Source organism: Trachymyrmex septentrionalis, unplaced genomic scaffold, assembly GCF_001594115.1.
Source record: "Trachymyrmex septentrionalis isolate Tsep2-gDNA-1 unplaced genomic scaffold, Tsep1.0 scaffold8, whole genome shotgun sequence".
In the NCBI taxonomy this organism is placed as follows: domain Eukaryota; kingdom Metazoa; phylum Arthropoda; class Insecta; order Hymenoptera; family Formicidae; genus Trachymyrmex; species Trachymyrmex septentrionalis.
This window is the reverse complement of record NW_017305987.1, coordinates 1,929,490-1,941,747: the sequence shown is the minus strand read 5'-3', so window position 1 is coordinate 1,941,747 and position 12,258 is coordinate 1,929,490. Positions and strand designations below refer to the sequence as shown.

The following is a 12,258-nucleotide window of genomic DNA, read 5'->3' as shown; positions in this document are numbered from 1 at the left end:
TTATACAAAAATTCTGAAAAATTCTGAAATTTAGATAAAAATTCTAAAAAATTATATAATAATTAAAAAAAATTTGACTAGAGGAAAACAACCTGAACATGTTTGAACGACGCGATTCGAAATACGGCAGTAATTAAAGGTCGGGTGGTATGTATTGGCTCTCGCACAGAATGCGGCAACATTTGCTGCGCAGTGGAAGTTATTACACTAAACAATAATTTTATATTCTTAAGTCGGCTTCCTCATACAAAACTTTTAAAAATGATGTAATATTACTTCCGTCGCGCGGCAAAAGTTTGATTGTGTTCAACTTTTGTCGCGCGATGGAAGTTATATATCTGTTACTTCCGAGCAAGCGAGACGTTGATTGGCTATCGCGTCAACTTTCTCAGCATCTTCGCTTTCTCTCTTTTCAGCGCCAAATATATATCTATCTTATTTTAAGTAAAAAGTGTGAAAAAGTGTAAGGCCGGATTCAGACTATGCATTGAAGATTGAGATTAAAAATTAAAGATTGAAATTTCATTAATGAGGACAAAGAAATTTTGGCTCTTTTTGTTCTGATTGGTCAAACATTAATCTTTCAATCTTATTCTTCAATGCGTACTTAGTCTGATTCCGGCCTAAGGGGCTTCGCACAATAAAAGGAATAGGGAACAGAGAATAAGAATTTCAACTTATCAGAAATCATGTATTGTAGAATACACAGTTTCTGATAGGTTGAAATTCTTCTAGATGCTCTATGAATTTTTTCATTGGCTACTGAGTATTTAAAGATAAATTTAAGGAAGCCTTGAGTACAAGGTCTGACTATGAATACGGGCATTATTCCCTGTTTCTTTTATTGTGCGGAAGCAAAACGAACAAACCTATTGCACTGTGTGCACCAGTTGAGAAAGTTCAGACAGAATAAAGAACAGACCTCCAGAGGCGCTTAGAGGGGAGATGCTTTATCCTATCGGTCATTGACACGTTTAGCGCATGCGCACAGGAAATGTGCTAGTCAGATGTTATTTTTTCGTGCGTATTTTCTATACTGCAATATTTTGTGAGAGCAGAGAGCTCAGAGAGTTGATTAAAGTTCAATAACGCTTGTTCATATACGTTTCTTTTATCGAAGATTGTGGGTTGCATTGCGAGTCAGTAGTTGCGGATTGTTTCGATTTCAGGTAAGTGATCGATGATTATCCATTTCATCATTGTATGCGAAAATCTGTCGCTGTTGCGCAGATTAGAAATTTCTGCTTTCTGTCGACGCCAAGAGTCCTTCCATTTTGCCAAGTTTACAATTCCTTGCTGTCGTACCTTGTGATCGATTACATTACAGGTTTGTAATGGCAAGATTCGAATTGTTCGTTTACCTTGAACACGTAAAGTAACACAGGTTTGTCCTATATTAAATTTAGTAGATTAGAATGTTAGAGAAGGATGTCGGAAATTATTTTATGTTTTGGAAGGACGCCATTATGTGAATAGATGCTTTGTAGAGGTTGCGACCTGCAAATCGTTCTTTGCTACGAAGCGTACATGTCTTTCACTTAATTTCTTCGTTAATTTAATGCTTTGAAGTATTTGTACCATTAAGTTGATTGCAATCTATGACTACGTATCTTGTAAAGGTCGACTCGAATAAAATATATAAGACTGTGTAAAAAAACAAAAAAAAAAGGATATTCTATTTGATGACATAAGTATTTTTCTATTTTTCTTGCTCATTGCTTAAATGTTGAGAAAGATGGAATGACATTTATGTTACTAAATAGAAACATTCAAGATAATTTTATTTGTGAGAATATTGTTGGAATCAGATGTGCTATAAAATTACCTATTCTTATTTTTTTCTACACTGAATTAAATTTCTTTATTTTTAAACTTGTATTTTTATAGTTAAAAATTTTAATGGATGCTTTCCATTTAGTGATACAAGTCAAAACCCAAATGTTTTTCTTGTCATTTCATAAATAACAAAAACAGAATAACACTTGTGTCCAAATGAAATAGAAAGTATCTAATAATTGTTATATTGTGATAAAATTTTATTATTAATGATACAAAGATTATATTACACTATTATAATATAATATAATATTATATGTGTATTGTATGTGTTTTTTGTTATTTACAGATTTATCATGCAAATCTTTGTAAAAACCCTCACTGGAAAAACCATCACCCTTGAGGTGGAAGCTTCTGACACTATCGAGAATGTCAAAGCTAAAATCCAAGACAAAGAAGGTATTCCTCCAGATCAGCAACGTTTGATCTTTGCTGGAAAACAACTAGAGGATGGCAGAACTCTTTCTGACTACAACATCCAGAAGGAATCTACGCTTCATCTTGTTCTGCGTCTACGTGGAGGCATGCAGATCTTTGTAAAGACTCTTACGGGTAAAACCATCACCCTCGAAGTCGAAGCTTCGGACACCATTGAAAACGTAAAGGCCAAAATTCAAGATAAAGAGGGAATTCCCCCGGATCAGCAGCGTCTGATTTTTGCTGGCAAGCAACTTGAAGATGGCAGAACTCTCTCTGATTACAATATTCAAAAAGAATCCACACTTCACTTGGTTCTTCGTCTTCGAGGAGGAATGCAAATCTTTGTGAAAACTCTCACGGGTAAAACTATCACCCTTGAAGTTGAAGCTTCTGACACAATAGAAAATGTAAAAGCTAAGATCCAAGACAAAGAAGGCATTCCTCCTGACCAGCAACGTTTGATCTTCGCTGGTAAACAGTTGGAAGACGGTAGGACACTCTCAGACTATAACATCCAGAAAGAATCCACACTTCACCTGGTTCTGCGTCTTCGAGGAGGAATGCAAATCTTCGTGAAAACTCTCACCGGTAAAACCATCACTCTTGAAGTTGAAGCCTCTGACACAATAGAAAACGTAAAAGCTAAGATCCAAGACAAAGAAGGCATTCCTCCTGACCAGCAACGTTTGATCTTTGCTGGTAAACAGTTAGAGGACGGTAGGACACTCTCGGACTATAACATCCAAAAAGAATCTACCCTTCATTTGGTTCTGCGTCTTCGAGGAGGAATGCAAATCTTCGTGAAAACTCTCACCGGTAAAACCATTACTCTCGAAGTCGAAGCTTCAGACACCATTGAAAACGTAAAGGCCAAAATCCAAGATAAAGAAGGAATTCCACCGGATCAACAGCGTTTGATTTTCGCCGGCAAACAACTGGAAGATGGCAGAACTCTTTCCGATTACAATATCCAGAAAGAATCCACACTTCACCTGGTTCTGCGTCTTCGAGGAGGAATGCAAATCTTCGTGAAAACTCTCACCGGTAAAACGATTACTCTCGAAGTCGAAGCTTCAGATACCATCGAAAATGTGAAGGCCAAAATCCAGGACAAAGAAGGAATTCCACCGGATCAACAGCGTCTGATTTTCGCCGGCAAACAACTGGAAGATGGCAGAACTCTTTCTGATTACAACATCCAAAAAGAATCCACACTCCACTTAGTTTTACGACTTCGCGGAGGTATGCTTTTGTGAGCTGGAATCTACAGAAAGGTCCGCTAGTCGCAAATTGAAGAAGAATAGCATCAGTAGTATTGAGGTAGCATTTATATATTTAATGTTTTTTTTTTAATTTATGTTTCAAGTAGCTACATATACTTATAACATTACTTTGAAAAACATTTATGTCGAAATAGAACAAGAATGTAAGAAAATGTAATCCAAATATATATGAAAATGACCGCATTCTTGTCTAATAAACATTAAATTGCATTAAGATTAAGCTCGAATGATTTTTCTATAAACTTTAAAGCCCAATCAAAAATCTCCTTCGTGTCGTATTTATTATAAGTTTGCAAATATAATTTGTCGTATTACTTGTGATACCTTTATTACAATATAAAATTTGAGTACAATATAAGGCTTCCCAAGAGAAACCTTTATTACAGAATGAAATACTAAGTTATATTTTAAAGTAAATAATCTATATTTAATTTTATTGATTTTAATGCTTAATTAATAGATGAATAAGTTATATCTTTCAAATGTTTGATATTACAATCACTTGAAAGATGAATACTGATAAAGTTACAAATTCGACTATTTGTTCTTCACTTATCAATAAACATAAATATCAATATATTTTCTGCACTCTTAGAATTAGAAAAAAAAGATAATCTCTCAAAAATATTTGTTAACATACAACGCACGCGACATAATGGGAGCTTCCAGCAGAGGCATAAATCGATACAAGAGTTATTTTGTCTGTTTCTTATTGATTATCGAACAAAAACAGGATGATTGTTATGTTAATTTATGTCTCTTGCTGGAAAGTTCCAATAAGACAGATTCGATGAAAAATTCTACTAAGATTTGCTGAATATATATACAATTATATACATGATGATTGTCACACGTTGATTAATACACAACTGTGTATCCAGTCTAATGCAAATGATATTCGAATAACGATACAGAAATTCAAATTTTGTAGAGTCATATCATACTAATGAAATAATTTATGTACTAATCATACTGATAATCTCTAAATAAGCACAAGTCACATGGCTTTTCCATTGCTGTGCACGTTTTTTTACAAGTTTTTCTTATCACCTTCATAGAACAATAAGTATTCTATACAGGTCCTGTAATAATTAATAATTATATTATTGTGTTGCCTATCCTATTACATTTAAAAAAAATAGCGGCTTCAATGTGATTATGCGATACTCACCTATAAAACTTAACAACACCGGTAAGAATATTAGACCGTGAGCCGCTCCAAACAGAACAATTCCCAGATACATTTTGAAATAAAAAACTCGGAAAATCTGTGTCTTTGCAAACGCCAGTACCACGATTCCCACAAATTTGGTCAAAGTAATCCCAGAGAATACCTGTGAAATAGCGTGAAAACGGATTTATATACAAAATATATTTTATCCAAAAAATTAAAGATTTTCTTTTGAGGTATTTAAATTAGAAAATGTATCGGTTGTGCTTCACGACATTTGATTGGACTTACAGAACTTCCCGTAACGGAAAGAGCTTCCGATGCTTTACCGATCCTCGTCGTCTCTGCAGAAGTAATGTAGGAGTGCACTATATGGCTGCAAAATTCTACGGAGATACCAGCCGCCTATAAAAATTCATATTTTAGTGCATAATAATAACATAGCAATTTATATATATTTATAATTTTAATAACTCATTTTTAAAAATATAATTATTTTAAACACATACATATATCAATTAAATAATGATAAAATTTTATATCGTAATCTGATAAACGAATAAATATTCCCATATATATTATGATATTAAATTTATGATAAAAATAATTAATTATTTAATTATAGATAATATCTCATTAGAGAATGAGCAAAAATAAAATAAATACACGAACCATAACTAAATTTACGAGAGAAACTGCGTTCAAACTGATGTTCCACCAGTACATTAGACCCGCTATATTGATTATTATCATTAATACAGTAAGAACGACTATTACTGCGGAGAATAATGATATTCCTGTGAAAAATAGCGTCACCACGAAGATCACAGCAAGGGATAAACCTATCGACGATAAAGTTTCCCGCCAGATAGTCAAATACTGCTCGTAGAACACGTAGAATACACTGAAACACGCAATGAAAAATATTCGATAATTAATAATACATGATAGTAAAAAAAGTATAAAAATTTAAAAAAATTAGCAATTTATATTCTGCGAAGTTACCAATTTTTCAAATTAGACGATTGTAAAAGAATTCTTTTTAATTTATTGAAATCTTACCTATATCTTACCTATATGGAAATACACGGATTTCTTGATCGGACACATTAGCATTGTTGATTGTATTGGTTATGTTTTCCGATATTATCCTGGCAGCTTCCAGTGCCTCGTACCAATCGGATGATTTTTTTAAGGGCGTATGGTAACCCATGAAATACGAATCATTTACATTTGTTAGACCATACTCATCGTAAAAAAAGTTTATTGCCTGTTTAAACAAGAATTTTTATTAGGATATTTTGTTATTTAAAAAATCTAATTTTTAGTTTTGGTTGTTACGTTTTTAGAATTGAAAAGAGTTTATTTTCTGCATAAAAATGCTCCATTCTAGTTTATCAAAATGCGATGATTCCTAATAATGTTGACTCACATCGAAATAAAGGGCTTTGCCAGCTTTGGCACATTTTTCATCTGGAATGTCGCTCACGAAATACGGGATGTACTTTCTGAAACCTGTTTCATTCGGACGGGAGGAATCCTGATCAATGATAATCTTGCATGGCTCACAGTCATCTATAAGTTATTTTTTATAAGCTTAAAGAGCATGGCATTATTATCCGGAAATTTATATAACACATATGTAATATGTATATTAATATAATAATTTTGAAATGTGACATACCATTAGTGTGCAGACAGTAGGATTGATTATTTTTGTAATATCTGCAGCAGCTCCCAATCGACGACCAATCGAGGTAATCATCTATCCAAGATGAAGCTGCTTTAGACAAATAGGATCTGCAATGATTAATGTAGTAATAAAGTTCTTTTTGCATGATATTTTCAAATAAATATTGTTAATTTAGCTACAAAGATCCCCAGAAAAAAATTGCAAATGCCAAATTGATTATCAGTAAAAGAACATAAAATTAGTCTAATAAAACAAATAGATATTTTATTTTATGTTAGAACATGAAGTAGAAGAGAAATAAATGCATGGGAGAGTAGTGGACCTCCTCACGACCATTAATTTACGTTAACTTATATCGTCTTTTTTATGATACTGATGATGACTAAAAGATTAGTCGAAACGTCTACACATATATATATTTATAATATTGAATTTATGAAATAATAGTGCAATTACTACAGCGCCAATTCTCATTAGCCCATTGTCTTCGTTTATTTATTTTCTTAATTTTTTTTTACTTGCAACATATTTTTTGGAGATTCCTTAAACTATGAGAAATACCAACACGGAGGATTGTTTGGCAGCCGAATATATCTGTGTGTATAAAGAATCAGTGTTGCATCCTTGACCGCCGCATATGACGTTCTGTACTTCCTTCTTGCTATAATTCAGACCTTCTGTCACCACAAAGTATACAGGTGGTCCCATCGAAAGAAGATCTTCCATATACTGAAAATACAACAGTCATTTATATAATAATATTCCGCTCGTATAATAAATGTAACATGATATTCTAAAAATATAAAGTAAATGCCTTCTCTCGAATTTTAATAAGAGAACAATATTTTTCGCTTCGATTTTTGAGCGATAAAGTGATTGCACGCGTTGAATTGTAATAATTATAATATTTCGATTTTCATTATTTTTTTTAAAAAGAACTCTTTACCGTAAAGTATTTGAGAACATAAGAGTCTTCGGGCATCGAGAGCTTTTGGTCCAGACCAATTTCCATCTGTGGAAAAACCATCACATGAGTAGCGAGAGCGGCGACGAAGATTACTATGACGATAACTCTGACTGGCGTTTTCATCAGAAATGGCGTATAGGTGCGCTCGAAAATTGCGTGAATAATACCATCGCGTTCGTCGACATTCGAACTATTCTTGACGGAAACGCAGCAGAAAACGTCCAGGCGATTATTCTAAAAATATCAGTCATTTGCTCTAAAAATTGCACACTTTAAGACTCTCGTTAAAAATTGAAATATTGATCATTATTAGGATAATTAAAATTTCTTCCAAAATCGAAATAATTATATAATGTATAAATATAATTAAAATAATATCAATTTGCATTTGTATATTAATTATTAAAGACACGATTTATCTCACAGCAAAACTATTAATAAAAATTGTTAAGTAATGTTTGTACAATTTACCTCAGCTCTTCGGGAGTCAAGCGACAATAAAGCAACAAAAGCTGTTATTTGAAGGAGGAAATTTATTAAAATCGATACCGAGGCGTACATTGCAAAGGTGTTGACCGCTGGCATTGCAGAAAATGCTCCTGAAATTTTTAGTTTTTACATTAAAATTACAAACGGAAGGAAAGGCTCTACTCTTCTTTGTTTTTTTAAATAACTGTATGTGATATCTTTACCAATAAGGAAACAGCAACATTCGGATGTACTAGTAAGCAGCATTGAGGGTCCGACTGCAGCCAGAACTCTACTGATGTGCTCTGGAATTGTTTCGTCGACACTTCGTGAATTTCTTTGATGATTTTGCACTAAGATGAAAATATTGTCGACTCCGACAGCTAGCACTAAGAAAGGAATTACCTAAACAATAATTTACCATTAAATTGTTGTACCTGTATAAACGTCTCTATTATTAATACAATACATTTAAATTATCTAAATTACATTTGATGAATATAGATTTGATGAATGTTTTTATCATCCATATTAATTTTGTATTATTTAAAAACATTAGGAAATAATTTACTTACTTTAATATATTTTTTTACAAAATTATATACTTATTTAAATTTTATTATCATAATTTGTTTTCGTATTTGTAAGAAATTTATGTACAAGACTGTGAATGTTAATTGGATATTATATTACTCTCCAAATTAATTATGATACCTCGATTGTAAGCAAAGTAGTTGGTACGCCAATAATACCGAAAATACCAAGAGAACAAGCGACTGATGCTATAACTATGACGATTCCACCGACGCTCAATACGATTCTGCTTTCAGTCTAAATTGGAAAATTATAATTAAAGCATTTTGCATCATATATTTATGTGTTTTATAATTATACGAGATCGAATGTAAAGGTAAAACTTACGAAACAGCCAATAACGGAAGCCTTCATTTTACCGAGAGCTAAAGCGACATAAACGAACATAACAAGGTAACTGATAACCACCGTTATCATTTCCGCTTTCGATGTCCTATCCAATTCGTCCTGTATCGATTTTTCAGTAGACCATGCGACATCCATAAAATCAGGTCGACCATCTTCATTCCACTTTTCCATAAAGTCAAGGAAGCTGAAATTTACAATAATCGCGCAGTTTAATACATATAATTCATTAATGCATTATTAGTGCATTAATAATTATTATTAGTGTCATCCTCATTCAATTTTATTCTTTTTTCTCTTTTGACTTTTACGCACCGTTGTTCCCATTTGATGATCGGCACAAGGTCTTCCTCATTAAGAGAATTTCGTACCAGAAACGTTAAAACTAATCCAGTCGCTGTAATGTAATCCGAGGATTCATATTGAAATTCTCCTTCTCTCAGAAAACCTCCGAGCGCTATGGCAGGTATTATGGGTCCCTTATACGGCGCCATGCAGTCCGGATTAAAAGAATTTCTGAAAAAGATTTAAGATTTTAAATATAGTGAATTTTATCAACAACTTTTATTACGCAAACTGTTATTATACATTTGGAAGAAAGATCCAATGACTTGTTACTTAAATTTAAATTTGACACGTTTACATTTTTTTCAAAATTACGAAATTATTTTTGTTTTAATTATTATTATCGAATTATTATTAATATTTATTGAAAGTGCTATCATTGCATAATTTATTAGACATACAAACGTGAGCATATCGTACTTACTGCATACATTTGTACAAATAATCTAAATAATTCGTTTTGTATTCTCCGATCGTCTCTGTTTCATTAAACAAAGTGAGGTCATTTTGGAAATATCCCCATACACTTTGCACAGTGCAGAGATTAAGAGTAACTGGTCCGATAAATTCGCTTTGTACAGGAGCATAGCAGATCTTTTCTAGTCCTTCGTCAGTTTCTTGGCCTAACTGTAAACGTTAAAAATATTAACCTCACACCCTTAATTACAATATTTTGAGTACTGAGTAATAAATTCTTTAATTGTACGAACGTACTTGAAGAATCTGCTGCTCCAGGTCATACACGGCTAGCAAGAATTCTTTATTAAACACTGGTCCAAATTCCATAACTCCTATTGTTGTATTATGCTCTATCTATTGAATTAAAAACATCTATTTTTATATTTAAAAATCTTTTATTATTCTTCTATTATTATTTATATATCTTATGAATATGTATGTAATAATAAACATTCTTTTAATATGAAAAAAAATTTAATCTCTTTAATATTTTTAAATATTAAAAAATATATTATGTATGTTAAAAATCTAACATTGAGAGGAATATTAGATATTACGGATTTTTATTCAAAAATGTCAAGGCTATATTAATTACTGTTGTATCATAATTATTGCAACAAGTATTTTACCTTATCAAGACCAATAGACTTTATGAAGATTTGCTCGGTCCGATAAAACGGCTGGAAACGACTATCGAAATAATCCTTTTCTATCCTCGCCCTGCTATCCGCCGCCGCCCAAATTTCAATCGGATTCACTGTTACCGAGAGGTAGGTGACTCCATAACTCAAACCAAGAATGATGTAGGAGACAGAGGACAAAGTGATAATAGGATACTTGGCGAACGCTGTTAAGTATAGAGAACCGTTAATGTATTTATTATTTGCGGGAAAAAGGATAGTAATTTATTTTAAATACTTTAATTTGCATTTAGCTATACGAGAGATGTATTATAATAACAATATTTTTTTTATGTGTATTTCATACGATACAATTGTTCATGAAATTATATTATATTAAAATATGCATAAAGAAATATTACTTTTAATAAATTTCCATCACTAAGATAACCACACTCATACATATGTAACATAAAACTACATTTATGAAAGAAACAATTACCTGTTCCCCAAGCAGCGAAAGCTACTTCGAAGACTTTTTGATAGCTTTGCCTACAATTTCTGTCTGTCTTTTTCGTTGATGTCCTGGAAGAACCTAACAGTACAGAAATTTAGAAACAATTTCAAATATTAAACAGAAAGTTTTAAAAAAATTCTAATATCAGTTTAAGATTGATTTTATACTATTCATACCGTTTTTACGTTTCTTGATCACTGTGTATATACCACCTACTATAATCGTAATCAAAATGACAAGTATAGCCGCTATGACGCCGTAGCCACTAAATTCGCCAATCATGAACGTATCATTTGCGTCAATGTCTAATTCAACGAAGGGACACGCGATGGGACAGTCAACGCAGCTGCAGACCTTAGACGAGTTCTGGCAAAACCAAATATAGAAAAAAAAAAAATTTTAACATGTTAAATTTAAGATGAACAAATAAGTTTTCGATGTAAGTGTTTCTTCCTCTCGCACTTACATCATAAACCTCGCTGCAATTTTTGGTTGTAACGTTCCATGGTTCGGCACCCCATTCGTCAGCTGCATCGTAAACATATTCCATTACGAAGGGCTTGAAAGGGTTCAGTTTGCCCAAGTATTCGTACCACCTTTAAGAATTGTACGTCATGTATTGTGCGTCGTTTGTTCTATTTCATTCAGTGTTTCGATAATCACACGTGAGCATTATACTGCTTACTTACAATTTTGGGGAACATTTACTGGCTCCGAGTGAGCCGCAGCCTATGTCCATGGCCAAATTTCCGCTAGTAGGATTGATAACATTTTTGCAAGAATCGTAAGTTCCATTGATGAACGCTTCCGTGATGTGAATCTACAGTAAGGTCAGCAACGTTTAAATTCTGTTACTACAAATGGTTTTTAATTTTGCCGTCGCAAATTATAATTATCTATTACAATTATTTGCTATATTAATTTACTATTTTTTATGTTATTATTTTTTCCGTTACAGCTATTTTATTATTTAGCCTGTAAGAGTTTAAATGTAACTCGTCTACTTTTTCTGTTTTTATATGTTTAGATTTATATTTTTGAGAAAATTATAATAGAATGTAAGAACCAAAATACACTTCTGAGGATCACCTGAGACTCGATGACATACTCCATGCCATTTTCCTCAGCACTTTTAGTCACCCTCACGAATTCACTCTGTTCGGGGCTACACGTGAAGTCGCAAATTAGTCGAAACATATTTCTTACGCAAGTCGGACATCTGCCGTAAATACTTTCCGCCATATCCATACTTTTATCCATCGTAAAGATTTGATTTGCATCACAGCATGTTCGCTCTGGCGGTTCTATAGGACATCAAACACGTTCCGATTACATAAACACATGTAATTAAAATTAGAGCAAAGGGGATGGTCAGATCGCCTAAGAAAATTTATCAATATTTTCTTTTCATTTGGTTTTTCTCAAGTTTATTAGAGTCATATAATATTATAGAATCATAGAAAACTATTGAAACAATAATTGAAGAAAACCATTAAAACAATTATTTGCATGGAATGAATTGAAGAAGTGATTAGACTGT

The 12,258-nt window shown here is 32.6% G+C and overlaps 2 protein-coding genes across 4 annotated transcripts in view; one reads left to right on the top strand and one right to left on the bottom strand.

The window, feature by feature from the left end:
* The first annotated feature begins 1,012 nt into the window (after positions 1-1,012).
* LOC108754509 (polyubiquitin) lies at positions 1,013-5,087 on the top strand. Of its 2 annotated transcripts, XR_001939713.1 has the most exons (3): positions 1,013-1,169; positions 2,126-3,576; positions 5,004-5,087. XR_001939713.1 is itself a non-coding variant. In XM_018496862.1 (2 exons), the coding sequence occupies exon 2, from the start codon at positions 2,133-2,135 to the stop codon at positions 3,510-3,512; it is 1,380 nt and encodes a 459-aa protein (XP_018352364.1). In that variant the 5' UTR covers positions 1,013-1,169; positions 2,126-2,132; the 3' UTR covers positions 3,513-3,740. The 2 variants fall into 2 exon arrangements, 1 of the variants encoding a protein (XP_018352364.1); XM_018496862.1 differs by lacking the exon at positions 5,004-5,087 and having other exon boundaries at positions 2,126-3,740.
* LOC108754508 (Niemann-Pick C1 protein-like) overlaps positions 4,052-12,258 on the bottom strand; it is a 9,425-nt gene continuing 1,218 nt past the window's right edge. The window contains exons 2-23 of one of the 2 annotated variants that reach the window (XM_018496861.1): positions 11,808-12,022; positions 11,408-11,538; positions 11,185-11,314; positions 10,895-11,084; positions 10,704-10,796; positions 10,211-10,428; positions 9,837-9,935; positions 9,547-9,749; positions 9,093-9,293; positions 8,760-8,964; positions 8,553-8,669; positions 8,063-8,243; positions 7,842-7,969; positions 7,350-7,604; positions 6,969-7,132; positions 6,395-6,510; positions 6,143-6,285; positions 5,784-5,980; positions 5,383-5,614; positions 5,002-5,115; positions 4,711-4,873; positions 4,052-4,621 (exon numbers count right to left, since the gene is read on the bottom strand). In XM_018496861.1, the coding sequence (XP_018352363.1) occupies positions 4,611-4,621; positions 4,711-4,873; positions 5,002-5,115; positions 5,383-5,614; positions 5,784-5,980; positions 6,143-6,285; positions 6,395-6,510; positions 6,969-7,132; positions 7,350-7,604; positions 7,842-7,969; positions 8,063-8,243; positions 8,553-8,669; positions 8,760-8,964; positions 9,093-9,293; positions 9,547-9,749; positions 9,837-9,935; positions 10,211-10,428; positions 10,704-10,796; positions 10,895-11,084; positions 11,185-11,314; positions 11,408-11,538; positions 11,808-12,022 (3,506 nt within the window). In that variant the 3' untranslated portion in view covers positions 4,052-4,610. Of the gene's footprint in view, positions 4,874-5,001; positions 5,116-5,382; positions 5,615-5,783; positions 5,981-6,142; positions 6,286-6,394; positions 6,511-6,968; positions 7,133-7,349; positions 7,605-7,841; positions 7,970-8,062; positions 8,244-8,552; positions 8,670-8,759; positions 8,965-9,092; positions 9,294-9,546; positions 9,750-9,836; positions 9,936-10,210; positions 10,429-10,703; positions 10,797-10,894; positions 11,085-11,184; positions 11,315-11,407; positions 11,539-11,807; positions 12,023-12,258 lie in introns of both variants that reach the window. The other variant, XM_018496860.1, reaches the window with a different exon arrangement.